This window comes from Triplophysa rosa, linkage group LG18 (assembly GCF_024868665.1).
Source record: "Triplophysa rosa linkage group LG18, Trosa_1v2, whole genome shotgun sequence".
Classification (NCBI taxonomy): Eukaryota; Metazoa; Chordata; class Actinopteri; order Cypriniformes; family Nemacheilidae; genus Triplophysa; species Triplophysa rosa.
Genome location: NC_079907.1, coordinates 15,581,341 through 15,603,735, shown reverse-complemented (window position 1 = coordinate 15,603,735; position 22,395 = coordinate 15,581,341). Strand labels below are relative to the sequence as shown.

Here is a 22,395-nt window from a genome sequence, read left to right as displayed (position 1 = left end):
GTAGAGATCAATATGTCAAAGCGGATAGAAAATAGTGGATTGGTTTGAATTTAAATGATTCTCCCACAAGCCAGGTTGTAGAAATAGATCTCCACGGAAATCAAACCTGCATCATTGATCCCAACCTCAGCAGGACAGGAATGTATTTTACTCTTTAAAGAGGCACCTGCACTGAATCGCAATGACTTGCGGACAGACTGGAAGAAGTACATGCAGAATGCAAACGTCCCTGTTCTAATCCAGGAGTTGATCGGACGTACAGTACGCATCATGCTATAGTGACAAGACGCACAGACATGAGCGCCGCTTTAATTGCCTTGGCTTGAGAATCTAAATCAATGGATCCAAAGGATGAGAATCTTCATCTTGCTGTCTCATCTCACCCACATGGTCCTGCCTCGACAACACATCTCTTTCAGCCTGATGTTCAGACTTTGCCTGGGAACTTGTGGGTCAATGAAAAGTTCCCCTCCAGTGAAGGTTAATTATATTGCAGCGCACGGCACCCCGGCCTCCAGAAATGCAGAAATCCACTCACTGTAGAGAGGCAATCAATTGCTAATACTAAAGCAGAAAAACCTCAGTCCTGGGAGTCAAGTGGCTTAAACTGACCAGAGCCCCCACACCCCTCCCTTTTGAAATGTACTCTTTAAGATACACAATGAGGAGAGACGAGGAGAGCAAGGTGAACTCGCTCAGGGACGACTATTGCTTGAAAAGTGGCCGCCGGGATAGTGTTTAACTTTAATGGCTTTTCTGGAAGGAATATGCTGCATTCAGCCTTTTACAACAGCCATGTGTTTTAGGGTCGTGTTATCGAGCTTTACTGCCGGATTCAGCAGTAAAGTGGAGTCCAGTGAAAACAAAGAGTCAGTAAAGGCCAGTTACTACACGGACGTGATATGATTAAATGGCATCATGTAAATAACCTTGAAGTCTTTGACACCGGAAAACAGTCACCTAGTAAATCATTGGAATGAAGGGTGAAGATGTATTCGGACAATCTGAAGTGACCATGAACGTGATAAGTGAGTATGTATGCAGTTATGAAAACACAATGACTGGGGTCAAAAACGAAGGCAGTTTCCAAGTCAGTCAATGACTTTAATGGATAGATGAACACATACAAGTTGCTTTCCACGATCGGGGCGAGAGACTTCACATCTCCTAAACGCAACGGTTCAGCTGCAATCTGTTCTTTTCCAAATAAAAAATGCTTCAAGAGCAAAATCTGAGCTAAAGTCAAAACACAGTTTTAACAGACAGCATGTTAAGCAAACGTCGATGCTGCCTTCCTGCAGCATCCCTAAATACTCCCAGCGAAGGCAGCCGATGACAGAAATTCACCTTGAACATTAACAAGTGCACAGCATTAGCAACCATCAGGTACCTGTAAAGATAGTTCAGAAGCACTCCTTTAGCTGTTGTTTCCTCTTAGAAACATGTCTCTCTGTGCCCTTGAGAAAGAATGACTTAATATATGTTGACAAGCTGGAAGTTAAAATGCCACATGGCTTTTAAGCTCATCCTTGCAGCTTTGCAGTCATTAGAAACCAATTGCAATATTGATATCATTTAGAGGTTTGTTTTGCTTCGTTTAAATCTTTCTCAGAATCAATACTACTGTCATAGTGATTTTAACACTGTGACAGTTCACTCAGCACAATGTTATATAACACCATTAAGGAGATAATTGTATCTGCTCTTACATTATAAGTCAGTTTTCGCTCTTACAAAAACTGCATAGCTGCCAACTGCCTATCCATAGTTCGTGGAACCTCGTACGCAAGTCATTTGGAGTTCTCGACGCTGGCAAAAACTCTGAGTGCCACACAAAACCTCTTTAAATTAAGAACTTGACTCATGATTGATTTCAATATAGTTTAGCATTAGCATGTTCTAATCTAACAAAGTGACAGACATTAGCATGATTGTAATTCCATTGTTGGCGGGACAAAGGTTATGGGTTCCATCCCCAGAAAATACACATACGTTAAAATGTTATCGTGCAATGTACTTGACCAGTATATTGGGCGGTGATGCAATACTTTTGAGTTCAGCTTGGAGTGAGATTTTTCGGCCCGGGAGGTTATGTTGTGGAGGAACTGCAGAGGGTATGGGATGGCAAAAAAACACAAAAACCTTGCATTAGAAGTATTGTGATAGTCATAACATTTGATAACATAATTTCATTACTTTCATTCAGTTTAGGTAAACTGTGCCTTTAAATTTTGAGAACAGACCAGAGGTCACGTTTGTCAACCGCATATGTCATCGAGGTTGTCTCATTTCAGTTAAAAAACATTATAAAATTAACATTTATTTCTCTTAAGACATAATCATTGTGGTTTTATTTTTTAAAGATACATTTTAGGGGCCTTTTGCCTTTAATTTTGAAAGGACAGTGGAGAACAGACAGTAAAGCATTGGAAAGACAGGGGAGTGGGACCGGCAAAAGACGCTTGAGACGGAAATCGAACTCCGGTCGGGCCGCAAGTGCTCTGACACTATATGTTGGCACACTAACCACAGGGCTATTGGAGCAAACATGATTTCATTCTTGCCTTGAAATGTAACCGTTGCTTTTCTGAAATAAAACCTGAAATAATGACGAACAGTCTCACAGCGAATGTGTTATTATCTTGCAATGTTTGGAGACGGTAAAGGCGCCATTGTGAATTGGTCATTTAACATTAATAAAATTACGTGCCTGGAACGTGCGTTACGTTGTCGATTGGTAAGTCATAAAATTACCCAAAAAAGTACCATTACAATACTTATTGTAATTGGTACGTCATGTGTTAGCCTGGAGTCTTACCTCCAAAAAAAACCGCCATTCCGTGTGTGTACAACATATTTGTGTACAGTATTTTGGCCATTTTACGATAATTTATTGTGTTAAATCCGCTCCTGTAATCTTCATCATGTGTGCATAGTCTATTGTTGTTTGTTTCATATGCAAGAACTTAATTTACAGTAACTTCTTGTTTTTCTTCTGTTTAAACTAGAACATCCATCTAGTAGCGAAATGGCTGGGCACTCTGGAGAAGAAACTAGAACAGCATGGTGAGGGTAGCCACCAGAACTTCAGGGTCTTCATCAGTGCAGAACCATCGTCTTCGCCTGAGGGTCACATCATTCCACAGGGCATTCTGGAGAACTCCATCAAAATCACAAATGAACCGCCTATGGGCATGCAAGCCAACCTGCACAAAGCCCTGGACAACTTCAATCAGGTATAGTGAGCCACACGCATTCCCACAGCTGACCAGTATTGACATTTATTCTGTCATCATGGCACATGAGGAAGCAATGGGCTGCATCCCAATTGGCTCAGTGCTTAACACTCAGGGTGAAAAAGTGGAGGGCTGCTGGTTAAAACTCTTCAAGGAATGAGCGATGAGCTGTCATCCTTGTGCCCTTGTGTAGTAAGTCACATGGATTAATGTGTCTGTTAAATGGCTACTAACTTATTTACAGCACGGATGGAGTACATATTGTACTTGTAATATGTAGTAAACCAGTTGTCCAGTACGGGAAGATACTACTGCGTTATTTATCTGGAACTTGTAACCACAAGGCTTGTGGGCTCACAAAAAGTATGGTCTATAAATATGGTGGACTGGGAATGCCGATTAGAAATAAAAGAAGAATCAATTGATCAATGTAATAATTATAACATAAAAATATAAACAAATAAATCACTTTTTAAATTGAGAAATTAATAGACTTATTTAAACTGTTTTATTTAACTTGTGTTTTAAAATTTAGTTTAATTGAACAATAAAACACTAAATAAAAAAAGAACATTTTTAAATGTATAAATAAATAGATCAATGTAAAAAAATTGTTTAATTCATGCTTTAAAACTTTTTTAAATGCACATTTTAAATCGCTTTTTAAAAAAGCATTTGCCAAATGCTTTTTTTCTCTCTCTATTTGCCAATTGCTTTACTTTGTCCATTTGTCAATCAAGTCAAAAAATACCATTGGACAGTACACACGTGGGGGCAACCAATCAGCTTTCGGCTCAGTTTTAGGATACACCCCCTCTCACACATGCCATACGAAGTAAATGTAAGGCGGAATTTCATTGGACATTAAGAAAGACCTACCGCCATTAAAACATTAACGTTATACCTTGCGTGCCATAACTACATAACATGGCAGAAGTTCATTTCGGACACTGCATATGTGAACAAGCATACAGACAAAAACTAAAATTAAAGCGTGGTCGCACACCGAACGAGACGAGACGTGCAGCGCCATCTAGAACAGTGGTTCTCAACTCTGGCCCGAGAGATCCACTTTTTCCTAACGAGGTCAGCCCCAACCCAGATAAAAAGATCCATCGCATATCACATTAAAGTACCGCAAGTGCGATTCTAGTGCAAACTGCTTTGTATGTTTTGAATAGCTCTCGCGGTACTTTAATGTGACACGCAAGGTAATCTGTGCAGCCTAGGGATGGGCAATATTATATCGTTTGCGATACACCGGTAGAAATTCCCCACACGATAGGAATTAGTCTTCCCGCGATATAAACAATAAATTCTAGTTGATGACGTATTTCTTTGTGAGACCCATTCACAGCTCATTATGTGAAGCGAAAACAGCGGAGGGCGGACGTGAAGCTGAGAAAGAGTTTGCACTAAAAGACGAGCTCTAAATCTCGTTTAGGTTGGCACTGTAGATGCATCCGAGTTAATGTTTAGTTTCACTTTCGTTTTATTTAATTCGTTTGTTAAGTATTCGTTGATAGTCATAATGCGTTACACCACAACATTTAGTTTGGCTAAAAGTATTTATTTAAACATTCGTTAGATGTTATGCGTGCGTGCGCAAATAGTTTAGTATGATTTCTTGCCTGTTATATACAGGATGAACGGAGCGTCCCGTGCGCAGCTCGCGCCCACATGTGCTTTCATAGTGACACGGCGCGCACAGCACTGCTGCCTGTTCACATACAGTACAAATGCGAGTTTGTATTACGTTATTATAAATACGTTTATGAGCGTATAAAAATATGGATTATTTAATTAGATTTCTTTTATCCGCATTTTTCTGTTCTCTTTCTGTAGCGCGAGTCATAGACAGATTCAGTGTATGTTGCTGTGAGAAGAGAAGGTTCACACAGTTCAAGAGAGAGTGATTGACAGCGTGATGCGATCGATCGTTTCCACCCAACAATAGAATATATACAGTTTTAGGTATGACATGGTGTGTTTATTGAGCATTAGTTCATTTAACTTTTCTTTACTACAACCTTTTGAAGTCGAATCTCACTATTATATTTTATATTTACAAAAATACTGTAGGTATATTTTAGGAGCTGTTTGATTTGGGGTAAGTTATACTTTTTGATAATATTTGTTTTTCTGAGGGTCTAGACTACATGCAGCTACTATCACTTGACGCAAAAAACAGCGGTGGATGGCGTTATGGATATATCGTCATTTTTATCGTTATCGCAAGAAATACCAGGAATTATCGTGATAGAGTTTTAGGGCCATATCGCCCTCCCTAGCGCAGCCCTACATTAAATCGAACGCATCTATTCCTGAAGCCTTTGAATAGCTTGTTCATGTGTGTTTTATCAGGAGTAATGCCTTCGAATGGAACATGTCACTTACGCTCCTTACGAACTGGAATCACGGCAGAATATCCAGTGTTGTCCACTTCGCAGGGCACTTACGGACTTATTAAACAAACAAGGGGGATGCCTCAGGTGTGACTGACTGCGGAAGCACCAATTGCACCACGACTGTCGGACCGACAGACCAATCACAACAGCGACCCAGGCGTCCCGCCTCCCTGGTATATAAGCCGCTGCCCCCGCGGCTGCATCATTCTCACTTTGTACCAATAAAGCGTGAACAAAGACATCGTAAGTCACTGATAGATGCCAGCTGCTCGTCCCGCCCACTCCCCTCTTTCTTCTTGCAGTTATCAAAGCCCATTTAAGTTATATTTTGTTAAATAATCGTGAGGTTGACTTGAGCTGAAAGAGATGCGTTTCATCACCTTTTAACATACTATTTTCAGCCGAAGTACTATGATTTTCCACGCTCAAACTTTAGCATACTCAATTGTTTAGATTGAATGTAAAATGGTATTCAATCCATGTAGTCCGTGAGTGTCCTGTTAATATAAGAATTTGGTTTTGTTTTTGCTGCTGCATTGCTAGCGCTAATTCAATTCTGCATGTCTTATCGAGGATCTGTGGCATGATTTCCAGCTCACTCTAGGTCAATTTAGTGCTTGGAGTGCTGATGACTATCTCCCAGATAAGTGCTGTTGCAGCACAGCTCTACTGTAGCTTTCTAGGAGGTTTCCATGGCTGGAAGAGTCACATTCTAGTCATGTGCGCACTATGAAAGCAAATCAATGGCAGAAAAAATGGCCTAAAGAGCTCTCAAACTCTAGTAAGTAGAAGTAATCTAGAAAACGACAGATACTTTCATATTGACCTTATCAGCTGTCTTAGCCAAAAGCTAGATCAATTTCTTCCTTTTGGTGTCATCAAATTAAGGCCTTGCTGGAAATGTGACTAAACCATCTACCTTTATGGTTTACCATTAGTTCTGTTGTAAGCCATGTTTATTTCCTCAGGGTCAATGTATGTTAACTTTATATGATTTGCTTGTGTGTGACCAGCATTCATACAGTATTCATAAGCCGTATTACAAAACACACACACACACACACAAGGGATTTTCAATATTTACATAACATTAGCATTAGTGTTAGCGTCAGCCTTGGGTTTATGAGTTGTCAGCTGTGGTGGGCTTGTGGATGTATGCTGTGCTGAGTCCGTAACTGTCATGTGCTGAATGTTAATAAGCTTGCGTCTGGATGCGAGCTCCAACACCAGCTCCTCCATTAAAGTTTATTAAGTCAGCAGCACACTGTCCATCCGAATAACCTATAAGGGCTCCCATCGCTAGCGACATATTCATAAGCACAGGATATTTGCTCAACAGCATTATTGGATTGCTTGTACAAATATATGAATCCCTTGAGGTCCAAATGCCATTTGGCTTCACCACTGCCCCGACCCCCTCCACTCATTTAAGTCGTTTGAAATAATGAGCCGGAGGATGAAAACCCTGACAAGCGGTGACAATTAAAAAAGTATCTCAGCTCCTAAATATATTGGAAATCCAGTCATCCTTTTGTCTGTCCTAATGCCTCACGTCCGCTGGGAACCCTAACACGAGAACGGCTGCGGGAAATGGCAAAGGTTTTTACTTTCAACGTTGTCACTTTGTTTTAAAGCAGAGACTTGTTGGCAGTGTTTGAAACATGTTGTGAATGTGTCCTAATTGACAGGATACCCTGGAGATGTGCGCCCGTGAGAACGAATTCAAAAGCATTCTTTTCGCTCTCTGTTATTTCCACGCCGTGGTGGCGGAGAGGAGGAAGTTTGGCCCTCAGGGTTGGAATAGGAGTTACCCGTTCAATACAGGAGACCTGACCATCTCAGTCAATGTGCTCTACAACTATCTGGAGGCCAACAATAAGGTGAGAAAAAAAGGGGTCTGACTCCTGTAAGTGTCAAAACCTGAAAATATAAATATATCTTTCTGTATATAGGAGAGAACAGGGCTAGTTGTCACACTTTTTTTTACAGTGTATGGGTATGAGTTTCTTTTGGGTTATTGTATTTTGATTAAACTATATTAAAAGTTTGTAAAGTATAGGGTAAATATATAAAAAGTTTATAAAAACTATACAAAAGTTTTCTGGCAGCTGGGGTGCCAGAAACATTCCTCAAAATGACAGTTTTTTTCCTGTAAATACACTTTCCCCCGTAGTTTTTAGTAATTTGCCAGTTTTTGACTGTATTTAAAAAATATGCGAAAAATCTGTAAAGTTCTGTAAAGAACTGTAAAATTCTTTTTTTTGGACCAAAAAAATTACAGAAAATTCTGTAAAATTACTTTGATTTTTTTACAGTTTGTTGAGATAATTAGTGGCCCAAATATTATTTAAAAACTTAAAACAAACCACAATTAAAAATGTTGCCTCTGAAATAAACTGACGTAAGTTTAAATTGAGGGACTAAAATTCTTAAATAAAACAAACACTAAAATAAATGAATCTTACATAGCAACATTAAATTTTTTTAAATAATAATAATAAAATGACAAAAACACATACAAAATTTTCTTAAAATTAAATCAAAAATAAAAGTAAACACAAATTTAAAATATTAATAAATATTAAATAAATTATAATAACTTTGCTGTATAGACCATCTTTTCAAGATGTAAACACTGGTCCAGAAGTCTATCGTATATGCTGGAGATAGTTAAATCTTAAAAATATATTTTTAAAATTTAGTTTTTGTAATAAATGTTCTGTTGGTTATATTTTGCTAAAAAGTTATATTGAAACAGGAAGTTCTTCTGGATCAGCGTTGGATCAGTTTTCTTTACGTCTTCCTAAAAAGCCTAAGTTTTAAGTACACATAATATTGAAGGTTTGACTTACAAAAAAGCAGTTTAAGCATTTTTGCATTTTTATTGCCCAGGAAAAACATTAAATAAATATAAATGTAAGATAATAATAATATAAAACCTTCCCTGACTTGACATTTATGAAAAATATATATTAAAAAAAATATGTAACAGATTATACTTACTCCACGAACATGGAAAACAGCCATAGATGGACTGATAACAGCTTAAGTTCCTACTCTTTGTTCCTATAACTAACCAGTGTGAAATCCCCAATATACATGATCCTTGCCTCAATGTAGTATAATATAATTATATTGAGAATTTCGGTTGGAGGATAAAATGGAAAACAATTATTCTTGTTTAAAAGGTTTTTGAAGCAGTTTTTTGAAAGCAGAAAACCACTGCTAGAGAAAACACAATTTTGTCTTTGACCTAATGACATACCATACACCTTTTAGTTACCGAGATAAAATGCTTGCAACAACTTCCCCCCGTATGACAAGTAACTCCTGTTTATTTATTTATTTAAATGTTTATAACCTGATCTAAGATATAATGAAAGGCTAACAGACATATGCTGTGTTCAAAAAGAGTGATTCTGGGTCTGAAGCGTGTATAATTACTCACCCCCACCTACACAAAAACCTGCTCACTATTTAATATTTGTGCCCTTCATTACACAAAGATATTAAGCATTAGCATTTGCTTTTATGGCAAAACATCAATAATTACCAAAGAGCTACAGACTCCAACTAGATTTGCATTTCCTGAAAGAAATACCAGCTCTAGCAACACAAAAAAACTATAGTTTTTAGTTTTTAATCCTGTATCAGAATTGCTCTGTTGTTTTCATGACACTCGGTACACATGGTGTTGACAAACGGTTACACAAGAACAAACACACAATAACTGTGCAGTATAAAGGTAATAAATAATTAAATACATGCAAGATAGTCACAACCAATGAGAGTAGCAGAATGTCAGGGCTTAGGTTTTTGATACAAGTATTACGAAAGTGGTTAGTGATTTTTTTTACCAAAGATTATAGATGCCAATCTCCAAAAATAAGAAAACACATTTTTTGAAGGTCAGCCGTATAATTCCCACTTTTATAATATGTCAGAATCATGTACATTCTGCCTAACATCCCCTTTTGCATGTCACAGGAGACTGAAAATAATTTGTATTGTTTGAGGAATATCAATTGAGTTTTCCCTTCCAAGCTCTATAATTATGCACATTTAGTTCCAGGCATCCGTAGTTATTCCATAACCGAATTTGGACGTGACAAATAAACTCTTTTGTCGAATGTGAAAGGGGCATGAAAAAAATACTAAGCCACATTTGAGCAGACACAACATGTATTACAGCTAAAACAGCAAACAAACAAACAGAGAAACAGTGTAAAACATATCGAGGTGCTGTTCTGCATTTTAGATTTTCCACAAAACATCAAGCACCCATCGAAGTGCCCACACCCCATCTCTTTAGGTCACATTAACATCCTCTCACCTGGGAACGGTTTCATCTGGCTCCACTGTATCCGCCCGTGACACGCCCACTTTAGATTAATCACATTACTCGGAGCCACAGGGCCTGAGAGGAGACGTGAGGAACAGAGAAACCACAGTAACTGGTGTTAGCAGAGACACAAAGTCAGCCATAATAGTATTAAATAAAAAAAGTCCTGAGGGGCTGGAACGTTTAACCTACAGTCAACCAGCATTTCAGTTCTCGTGGAATGGAAATTTTGACAGCTGTAGAATAAGAATTTGCACTGTACTGTACATATACAGGTGGTCACTCTCTCTCACTGATTTAAAGAGATAGTTCACCCCAAAATGAAAATTCTGTCATCATTTACTCAACCTCTTGTCATTTCAAACCTGTATTCAAAACTTACTTTCGCAAAACACCAAGAAAAGATATTTTGAAGAATGTTGGTAACCGAAACAATGGCAAAATCAATGCAAGTCAATGGGTGCCGCCGTTGTTTGGTTGAACTATCCCTTTAAGGTGCAATGCGCAGAGATATCTGGAAACCACACTGCAATCATGTGATGTTATGCACAGGCGATCTTCAGATAGTCATATTTTCTATGCCTTCATAGACGCAACGGTGCAGCACCAAGTGTCTCGCGTAAACATGCGGCACACATATGAGCACGTTTGGTATTTTGTACATTGCACCTACTGTTGTTGGAAGCTAAGTCCATTGCAAAAATAATATGTTTGACAAAGTAGGCGGAATAGCAGAATACAGGCTGTTAAAAAATTTTTTTTTTTACAGAATTTTATAATTTCAGATTTTCACACAGTATTGAAATATGCTAAAAACCATCAAATTACAGGAAAAGACTGCAAATTTACAAGAAAACAACAAAAAACGCAATTTTACATGAATTTTTTTTCTGGTGCACCAGCTTCCAGAAAGTTACAGTTTTTTTTACAGGATTTTTTCAAAGTGTGAATGAATTCTGAGTGTTTGGTACATCTCCCTTAGAGATGTAGCATGCACAAAACCTTAATCTTTCCATACATAATTACAAACACATTTAAATTAAGTTTTGTTAATAGACATCGTATTGAGAAGATTGCAACAATACACTGTTTTCTAATTCTATATATTCTGTTTTCTAAACCTTTAATCCAAATTTGTGCAAGCACCATATAAAGAAAATTTTATTAAATAATTTTACAGTGTTCCATAAAGGATCATCAATTGACCTCTTTGTGCAAAGGAAGATAAATATTACAAATTTGACCTAAAATAGTGCAGAATCATGAACATTTTTTATTCATTTGATAATTTCCCCATTTAACATTGTTCAAAACAATGTAATAGTTTGCACTTTTCAATGTAGTCTCACATGTACATTTTAAACACACTTTGCATGGGAGTTTTTTGTGCTGACTGTAATAGATAAAAAAACTAGGTTGCATGTTCATCGCTGAAAAGTCGAAGTACTTAGGCAATTATATCACAACAGGTTTGTTAATTCTCTTCTATACTTTGATGGCCGTTTTAGGTGCCCTATGATGATTTGCGCTATCTCTTTGGGGAGATCATGTACGGGGGTCACATCACCGATGACTGGGACCGCAGACTTTGTCGTACTTATTTAGAAGAGTTCATTAAGTCGGAGATGATGGAGGGAGAGCTGTGTCTGGCCCCTGGCTTCCCTCTGCCTGGAAACATGGATTACAACGGCTATCACCAGGTACTGTAGCTGATCTCTTTTCAACAAATATAATTCGAGGGCATATTTTCTTTGTTTGTGTGTTCCCTGCTAACTCATGTTATAGTACTACCAGTTAAGCTAGAAGACCACAAGCAAGCTTATGTCATTTTGCATAATTTAACTATGAATACCATTCAAATACAGTGTGGCTCAAAGATTAAAGGGATAGTTCATCGAAAAAATTGAAATTCTTTCATCATTTACTCATCGTCGTGTCATTTCAAACCTGCGTGACTGTATTATGCAAAACACAAAAGATATTTTGAAAAACGCTGGTAAAAAAAACCACACTGACCCCCATTGACTTTTATTGAATGGTCACAAAACCACTGAGACATTTCTCAAAATATCTTCTTTTTTACAGAAGAAAGAGTCATATATTTTTAGTCACACGAGGGTGAACATTTCCTTTTATGGGTGAACTATCCCTTACGCATAACGTAAGGGATAATGTACAGGCAGCCGGTTGTTATCGCAGAAATAAGCCCCGACAGTGTGATCAGGACCCGACGTGAAGCGGACCAGCTTATTACATGGCTACTTGCCACATGAGAAAAAAAACTGGACATAAAATGAAATGAATTTGAAATGTTTTATTAGCTCATTTTTACCGAATGCAGACCTTCCGCGAGGAAACGTTCAAAAGTCATGAACAGGCAAATTGGTTTAATCATTTGTAAATATAATGTCATATATGTTATTAAAAGACATATTTATAATTCATTTTTGTGTAATATTAAACTTCCCCTCTCAAAATGATTTGCAGCATCCGGGTTACAGGGTGTTATTAGTTTTGAGCGGTTGTTATTTGAAAATACATTAAATGTTGAAAATAACAACCCTTGGAATGTCACGACTGGCCAATCAGAATCAAGCATTCAAATGAGCAGTGTAATAAAAATGTATAAAATCCCAATGCTGGGTCTTCCAAGAATAGAACAATTTTTGTCACCCCAGAAAGCAGCATGCTACGTTTCATCATTAAGACTTTGATGGTTTTATTTGCATTTCTATGTGCATTTGAGAGTTATTTGTATTTAAATGTGTAAGTAGACAAAATGCCTGCAGTGGTCCTGAGGCTAAAGATGAACAGTCTGTCTCTCTTTCTGTCTCTCCCGGCTGTTCCTAACAGACCACATTGAGCCACAATCTAAACTAGAGGCCAAGCGGATTCAATATACCCAGCGCTCATGTGCATCTTAATGCATCCCAGACTAGTGATTTTCACCACAGTTTGTTTTATGTGTATTTCTGTACTGACACCAACCACCTGCCAGTCCAATGATTTTCAGGATAGATGATACCATCTGAATCATCGCTGTACCGCGGAGGTTTATGAGAAGATATCATATTTGCTCACTTTATTACGGCTCCAGGACTCATCACACTTTCTGTTCTCTCTCTGGATCTGTTTCAGTACATAGATGATGCTCTTCCGGCTGAGTCACCCTACTTGTACGGCCTGCATCCCAATGCAGAGATCGGCTTCCTCACGCAGACGTCAGAGAAGCTCTTCCGCACCGTGCTGGAAATGCAGCCCAGAGATGGAGGCTCCGGGGAGGGCACGGGTGGCTCACGTGATGACAAGGTTCTTAAGGATTACACTCACATAGGCATAGCATTAATACCACAGATATTGACGCTTGACCTAAAGCACAACATTTAATGTTCTTTTTTCAAATGTAGAGTGGGTATTTTATTTTGTGAGGTGAAATTCTCAAGTCTTGTATGGTGTTCATGTTTTTTGTTACTCAGACAGTGTTCGTGGGTCTAGTGGACGTACAGCATTTTTCAGATTTTAAATCATTACAGCCAAAAGAATGTATGTACAATACTTTACAGATGCACTGTTGTGTAAAAACACCACAATCTGTCCTTAATTTAATGCATCTCTGTGTCTAGTTAAGGTCAACACATTTTATGTTACTTTTAACACAACCTTGTGTTTTCCCTTTTAAATCTTTAATGCAAAATCAACATCAAATAATCACTAACCAAATAACTATAATGTGTTAAAATTCCATGACACAAAAAATGTCTTATTATTTAAGACTATATAAAATTTATTAAAAAAAGAAATAATATTACAAATTTGGGGTGTCAAACTATTAATCGCGATAAATTGCTTCCAGAATAAAGGTTTGTGTTTACATAATATATGTCTGTGTAGTGTGCATATTCATTTTGTATTCATAAAAATATACACATAAATGCATATATTTGAGGAAATAAATTAATAAACATTTATATATAATTTAAATTAGTGGTAAATATAAATAAATACATGTTAATATTTCCTAAATATGTTTACATGTATGTATATGTGTTTATAAATATTAAAATAATTTGCACAGTACACAGACATATATATTATGTTAAACACAAACTTTTATTCTGGATGTGATTAATTGTGATTTATCGTTTGACAGCCCTAAAAAGAGAAGAAAAATCTAGTATATTGGTGAAGAGACATGTTTATCTTGAAAAAAGTCGAAATGTGTGAGGTTAAAAAAATTACATAGTTTTTTGGTAACATTAAAGTGATAGTTCACCTTCAGAATGAAAATTCTGTCATCATTTACACGCCCTCTTGTCATTTCAAACCTGCATGACTTTCTTTATTCTGCAGAACACAAAAGAAGATATTTTGAAAAATGTTGGTAACAGAACAGCAATGCCCCCCATTAACTTCTATTGTAACCCGTGCAAGTGAATGGGGGGCTGTTAACATTCTTCAAAATATCTTCTTTTGTGTTCTACGGAAGAAAGAAAGCATTCAGGTTTGAAATGACAAGAGGGTGAGTAAATATGACAGAATTTTCATTTTTAAGGTGAATTACTCCTTTAAATCGGTCCACAGACCTGAACCCCACACAAGGGTTTATAGACAATATTGGCATTTGTGTTATGATGAAATATGACATCATATATTGCTTAATGTGTGTGATAAATTAAGTGGATTTTAATCAATATGTTACATTTTCTGAGAGAGAATTTGACTGCCAGTGAGTGGGGTAAGAAACATTTTTTTTTTAATTCAATATTTTTCTACCCAACTATTTTTTATTTTTCGTTCCCCACAGACTGTTTTCATGTATGTTTTTTTTTAGAAACTTTTTTTTACAAAATAAGTCATATCTTATATTAATAGGTCATTTTGTTTCTCAAGTAAATCTATAGGTTTCAAAGCAACAACATAAACAAACGTTACTGCGCATGCACGCTTTTGTGGCCCAAATGTAATTACCGGTACACATCCACAAAGATGAGTCCCTGTAGATTTTTTCTGATAACAAGCAAAAGAATAACAAGTAAATGACATTAGCTAGTAAGTTAAAAGTATGTCTAGACAGTATTATTTTGGGTTACCAGTAGAAGAAACATTACTTGGCTAAACTTAAAGATGCGATGAAGTGGTGTTGTTTATTGTTTTATACTGTTGTACGAGGTCTACTTATGACGTTCGCATGGTTTTTACATTCAAAATCATCAAAATCAATAAGTAATAGGCTATTTTCTACCCAGGTTTTGAGGCCAGCTCTGCAAACGCTTGGTTTTAATGGGCGTGCCGCATTGAAGACACTTGGAAGTAAACGCCCACCGCTTTGATTGGATAGCAGTTTGCGTAGTTGTAGCCTTCTGTGAATTTGGTTCGAGACGTAACGTTAGGTTACACATTAGCACCATTCACAGTTTTTGCAACGCATTAGTATTATCTGGAGACCTCCTGTTATAAATTACCTCCCCACATCAGTATTTCATGTGACGCATTCGTGGATGTGATGGCAAGGTTTTGCGTATAGTTTGTATAGCCTATACTTGTATTGCGTTTAATGATATATGATTGTACCTGTCAGCATTTGAGACCAGTAATCGCAAACCCCACAAAAGATCACCGCGATCGCTGGTCTCAAATGTTACGAGAGTTTCCATGATAAATAAACAAACGGGAGACTCCCGGTAACTTATGGATATCAGCCAGCACCCGGAATAATACCAAAACACTTCAAACACCCTCCATTATTCGCAAACGGTGGATAAAACCTTGAAAAATGATATATGAGCCCACCAAATCACAGAGATCCTGATTCGCACTGGCTTAAGATCACAGACACATCTGTCAATAACAGATGTAATCTCAGTAACAAGGGCGTTTTCAGTTCTGACACTTACATGATGTTCGCGTGAATACGATTCCCTCTTATATAACAAAAGCTCGGGTTAAAATTGTGATTTTAATTCATCGCCCCTTTAAATGTGACAAAGTGACACAACCCATTCAACAAATTGTTTATTTATTAAAATAATATACAATAAAATTCAACAAATTGTTTATTTAATACAATTATTATACAATAAATTATTAATAGAAAATAATATTAATTAAATAAAATATAAATATTTATATTTATATTATTAGCCACTAGCCAGACCGATCAATGAATAAAGGCCGCGAGTTAACTTTGAGCCAGGCGTGTGCATCAGATGAAGCCGCCTGTCTGTACATTTACAAAATTAACCTTTTTTTTATATTAGTACTGAAAACGACATAATAAGTAGAGCATTCATATTTTTGTTTTTGCTGTGAGATGTAAAGGGCCTTTGACTTATCAATGTTAATTCAATCTCATTAAACTCGCGTATAACGAAACTCTGGCTCTTCTACTTTCTGAAAACGGTCACCATAATCACACTGTCATGTCCTGAGAAAGACACTAGAAGCTCCTCGGGTCTGAAGAGGTTAAAGTGAGCTAATTTCCCAGCAGTTGTGCCTCTGTGACATTTCAAAGATTAGATACGGGACTGTGTAAGTCTGCTCCAATGCATTATGACAGCTGACCTTTTTTATTCAGGAGATTGGGATTTGTAAGCAATGACCACTTTGCATTAAGCCGTTCATGGAACTGACACAGACAAATAGATCTGCCGTGAGCACCGTGATTAAATAGCCCAACATCCAGCTGATTTTTCACTGCCACCTTCACAGTCTCCACCAGAGTTGTCTTTAGGAGGACATTTAGGATGTTGAATTCCCTGTCTTGTGTGTTCAGGTGAAAGCCGTGCTTGATGAGATTCTCGAGAAGCTTCCGGACGAGTTCAATATGACTGAGCTGATGGGGAAGGTGGAGGAAAGGACGCCGTACATTGTGGTGGCGCTCCAGGAGTGCGAACGAATGAACATCCTGACGCAGGAGATCAGACGCTCTTTAAAAGAACTCAATTTGGGCTTGAAGGTTTGAACTCTCTCTCACACATCTCATCTTAAATTAAATCATTTGGTGTTAAAACCTTTCTCCTCCCGCGTGTCACAAAATACGCCGCAACACATGCGGATCAAATTGCATGATTATTATGCTACGGTATTAAAAGCTGAAGGTAGTTCTTGCTTCTTTGCACGCCTTGTAGGCTCACACCGCCTGGTAACGGCAGAATTAAATCACTAGCATGCAGTCGAGTGACTGGACTGCTCTTTTGAAATCTGTTTGTAGTGTGATATAATCCTTGAATGATGTTAAACCTTATGAAGTGATGGCGGTCATTATCTTATGAAGGATGTTGGCCTTGGATGAAGGTGTTTTGATTTAGCAAAGATTCAACAGGGAGTGACTGAGGTGACATTCAGAGCTGTGTGGAGCCTGTAACGCCTATTGAAATGAGTTAAATACTTGGTGCTTATGTTGGACTACAGAACACATTTCTTCACAACCTGTAAAGTAGGGAAGTTAAAGGGATAATTCACCTAAAAATGCAAGTTCTTTCATCATACTCACCCTTATGTCATTCTAAACCCGTATGATTTTCAAAAGAAGATATTTCGAAGAATGTTGGTAACCGAACAACATTGGCCCCCATTGACTTCCATTGTATGGATAAAACAACTGACACATTTCTCAAAATATCTTCTTTTGTGTTCAACAGAAGAAAGAGTCATATAACGCTGACATGAGAGCGAGAAAATAATGAAAGCATTTTCATTTTGGGGTGAACTATTCCTTTAAGCATCTCATCATGTTTACTGTCACCTCACAGGGTGAGCTCACAATGACCAATGACATGGAGAATTTACAAAACGCCATTTATCTGGATCAAGTGCCTGACTCCTGGACCAAGCGTGCCTATCCGTCCATTTCCAGTCTGGCCATCTGGTTTACAGACCTCCTCAGTCGCATCAAGGAGCTGGAGACCTGGACCACTGACTTCACCCTGCCCTCTGCTGTTTGGCTTGCCGGCTTCTTCAACCCTCAGTCTTTCCTCACAGCCATCATGCAGTCCATGGCCCGCCGCAATGAGTGGCCGCTGGACAAAATGTGTCTGCAGTGTGACATCACTAAGAAGATCCGTGAAGACTTTAGCTCTCCGCCAAGGGAGGGCGCCTACATTCATGGGCTCTTTATAGAGGGAGCAAGATGGGATATACAGGTAAATGTTTTTCTTGTAAGGGGGTCAGACTGGGTTTGGTACCCACAGACTGTTTGACTGACAGCCGGATGCTTTTGATAGGCTGCATATTTGTGTGGATGCCTTCTGAAGAACACTCACGGCTCAGGGTGAATGCATCCTAATACTGTAGATCTGTCGCTGTTTATTATGTCTTTAAAATAAATCAATCGACAATATTGACTAGATAATAAGAACACAGAGACGCTCTTCCTTTTTGATTTCTGGGATTGTCTCTAAAGCCTGTTTTAAAGGTCCAATGTGTCATTTTTTTGGAAGATCTATTGACAGAAATGCAATATAATATACATAACTTTCTTCTGAGGTGTATAAAGACCTTACATAATGAAGCGTTATGTTTTTATAACCTTAGAATGAGCTATTTCTATCTACATACACCGCGGGACCCCTTACATGGAATTCGCCATGTTGTTTCTACAGTAGCCCTAAACGGACAAACTGCTACAGAGTGTTTCGTAAATACATTATCTCCTTCAGATAAGAAGCGAAAATATGACGTCATCTTTGTCCTGTGTCAGCTGCCGTAGTACTTATAAAGGGAGGGGTGGAGTGAGCCGTTGGTTGCCATTCGCAACATCACCGCTAGATGCCGCTAAATTTCATACACTGGACCATTAATGACACAGGATGATTTGAATCACTGTGGCCGGCTGGTTTTGCCCTCATGTATATTTTAGATGGATTTTTGGCTTTTGGGAAAAGCTATTCCACAGCTTATCCAAGTGTGAAAGCACATAGAAACAGAACTTCTGTACCTCAAGGCCAGCCCAGGTGCACAGTTTACAAGACCAGTGAGATTTATAATAACTCCCTTATTTATGAATGAGACTTTTGACGGATTGAGAGAACATCAAGGAAAATGTGCTGACCTATATGCATAACAATTATTCATGATGTCATATAGTCATCATTTGGTGATGAGAGTTTGCAGCTTTAGTCCAAAGAGATTCTTTTAACTTATGTTTAATGTATTGTGCTTCAAATAGTTCAAAGACCAGTTTTTAGGTCCAGGAGCAGATCTGGTGAAGATGTTAAGGAAATGATTCTGATTGTCAAGCTTGCCTGGTCAGGACATCGGATTCCGCCCATTATCCAAACTGAGAACCCTAACCAGTATACAGCCGTGGGAAAATTAAGAGACCATTTAAAATTTTCATTTAATCAGCATTTCTAGATGTATTGTGGCCATTCCCGTCCAGTATCTGTTGAATTTCAACAAAATCAAACCTCAGGAGTGACAAAGTCATCCAACAGCAATGTGAGAGACTGACAGCATGACAAAACTGTAATAAAAATCCAGCTTTCACATAATTTTTTTTGAGGTTTTGTTCAAATATTGCTTAAAAGTAATATAATTTTTTTTATGAAGTTAGACTTAAATATTGCTTAAAAGTGAATATATTTTTTTGCTGTATTTGAGGTCTGGAAAAATAGAGAGCATATTTTCTGTTATTTTTACCTGTTTCTCCAGTTTTCACTTGCAAATAGAAACAATATTTTTATTTGAAATTTAGGAAAAATACATATACCTATAAATACTCTTAAAAATGAAGGTGCTTCAAAAGGTTCTTTTGATGCAATAGAAGAAAAATGTTTGTCTACATGGTTCCATAAAGAACCTTAAACATCCAAAGGACCTTTCTGTTTCACAAACGGTTCTTTGTAGCGAAAAAAGGCTCTTCAGATTATGATAAGATAAGAAAGAGAGGATTCTTTAAAGAACCTTTGACTAAATGGTTCTACGTGGAACCAAAAATGGTTCTTCTATGGCATCAGCGTGAAGAACCTTTTAAGCACCTTTATGTTTAAGAGTATAGTAAATTAGGAAAAACTGAAAATAATTTTGAAATGTTCTCTTAATTTTTTCTTGCAACTTTGTATTAAAGAAACTGCACTGACAGCTTTAGTGTTTGGTAGATTTGTGGGTTTTTTGAGTCAGTATTTAAAAGCATTATATAAAGTTTTACTGTTGCTACGAGACAGGGCAGTAATTCGAGGGGAAACATAAGCAATGTCCTCTATGGGCTTCTGCAATGTCAACATTATTTGCATTTGTCCCTTTAATACTTTTCAAAGTTCAACTTTTGTCTGTCATCTGTGGAGCAGAAGAGGATTAATTAGCTCTCCATAAGAAACCGTCCCGCAAGCCCGTTTCAACTTCAGATGCATTAACTTTGCCTTGTTTAGGGAGACTATGGTCATTACTGCATAAAGAAAACTAGTTTTGTGGAGAATAATGCAGGGTGCTCTCAAAAGACTTAATTCTGTAGTGGTGTTGCCACCAACAGTTTCATTAAACCGAATCTAAATGGGTTCTTTTCCATTGCATATATAAGAGCCTTTAAAACATATTTTATTCATAGATTGATTAACATTGTATACTGCATGTTAAACCTATGTTTGCTGTATGTTATAGGCTGGATTAATGGTTGATGCCCGTCTAAAAGAGCTCACACCTACAATGCCTGTGATCTTCATCAGAGCCATCCCTGTAGACAAACAGGAAACACGGAATGTGTACCAGTGTCCCGTCTACAAGACCAGACAGCGTGGACCCACGTACGTCTGGACATTTAACCTGAAGACCAAAGAAAATCCATCCAAATGGACCTTAGCTGGAGTAGCTCTTCTCCTTCAAATATAGAAACTATAAATGATATTAGAATATATTTAGTAGTAATTGCATCTAATGCACAGATTCCTAACACACGTGCCAATGGTTGTACAACAGTGCGTGCCATTCAGTTACATTAAAAAGCACTTCGCAACAGAAATTCTTCTACTGTTGTGATTTGTTCCGATTTGTGACTTTCTCTGTAAGTTGCAAGTACAAATGTCAACCTTCTTGTATCACATTTAAATATATCCTGAGAAACTGTTGTGTCTGTCTGTAGAAAGTGACAAATCCTCAGCACAGTGTTTCTGTGAATCCACAGCAGCGAGCCTCTTGGGTCACTTATATCTGTTATTGAGAAAACTTAACAACACATACAGAGACCGAGCTATGAAACGCAGGGCCATGGGAAACGCGAACATGTGGAGAAAAGCAATAAATCTATCCAGAATCCAATTACGAAGCACCGGGAAATGTTGTTTTGTGTTACACAAAGCTTCTCCCATGATCTTTCTATTCATTTGTCTGGTGTACTGTACCAGTATAAGTGATGTAGTTAAAGAAATATATATGAAATATGCAGTACCAGTCAAGAGTTTGGCCACATTTCATTACTATGGCTACTGTATTTCCCATATGTTAGAATAAAAGTAGTCATTAAAAGTGAAATAACAAAAGGGAGTATGGGAGTGATGTGACCAAAATGATATAATCCTGTTTTAACTTTTTCACCAGTTTTAGCACAGATAAAGCTGTGTGTATTCTGGACATTCTCTTACATCATGTGACCGGCGCAGCATAACACGACAAACAGCTTGTTCTTAATTGGTTTGTTGTGTCGTGTTGCGCGGTATCCAGTGTAGACTCCATTTGAAATTATAATGGGTTCAAATGCTTTCTATTGTCTTTTGTCGTGCCGTGTCAGGTGAAGACACATGTGTCAGTCAACTTCATGCATTCTGCATCCTGAGATGCTTTCAGTGATGCATTAAAAAAGTTTTCCAAGGATGGCCACTTATTAGATGCTTTTCCTTCAATAGGCCCAGAACAGGAATTTGATATATAGTAAAAATGCTGATTTCACAAACATAATACTACAAATTTGTTTTCTTTATACAGTCCAGTCACAGTTCAATTTTAACAGAAACAAAACTCAGGACATAGTCATCCAACAGCAATGTAAACGACTGAAGAAATACCAAGATGCCTGAAATTTGTGAAAAAATCTAGGTTATTCCATCAAATATTTGAAAACGTAAGATGAATAGTTTTGCAGGGGTGGTTTCTTCATTAGGGCAATAGCGTTGTTAACCACCACGCAACCGGCTACAAGCGGTAAAATCATTTGACGCAATACACAATGAAGCGCACCTATCAAAGCAGTGCTCAAAAACTAAAGAAAGCAAAAGAAAACAAATCTAATACTAATTTTACGAATATAGCAAAACAATGCTATGAAAAGAAGCATGAAAAGAAGAATCTTGCACCTTTTACTTTCTTATACTGTAGCTAAAAGCATTCTGTATTTTTCCGAATAAAACAAAGGACACTTTTTCATCCCCAAACCAAGAAGGTTTATTCTTATAACAAACTAGAGAATTTTGTGCTGCTATGT

General features: G+C 37.6%; 1 protein-coding gene across 1 annotated transcript in view; it reads left to right on the top strand.

Moving 5' to 3' along the window:
* Positions 1–21,881, top strand: part of dnah9 (dynein, axonemal, heavy chain 9) — a 164,339-nt gene extending 142,458 nt beyond the window's left edge. Inside the window, exons 63-69 of the mRNA XM_057359459.1 lie at positions 3,009–3,236; positions 7,333–7,524; positions 11,495–11,686; positions 13,125–13,295; positions 16,759–16,941; positions 17,738–18,127; positions 20,583–21,881. Coding sequence (XP_057215442.1) covers positions 3,009–3,236; positions 7,333–7,524; positions 11,495–11,686; positions 13,125–13,295; positions 16,759–16,941; positions 17,738–18,127; positions 20,583–20,810 — 1,584 coding nt within the window. The 3' untranslated portion in view covers positions 20,811–21,881. The remainder of the gene's footprint in view (positions 1–3,008; positions 3,237–7,332; positions 7,525–11,494; positions 11,687–13,124; positions 13,296–16,758; positions 16,942–17,737; positions 18,128–20,582) is intronic.
* Positions 21,882–22,395: the final 514 nt, after the last annotated feature.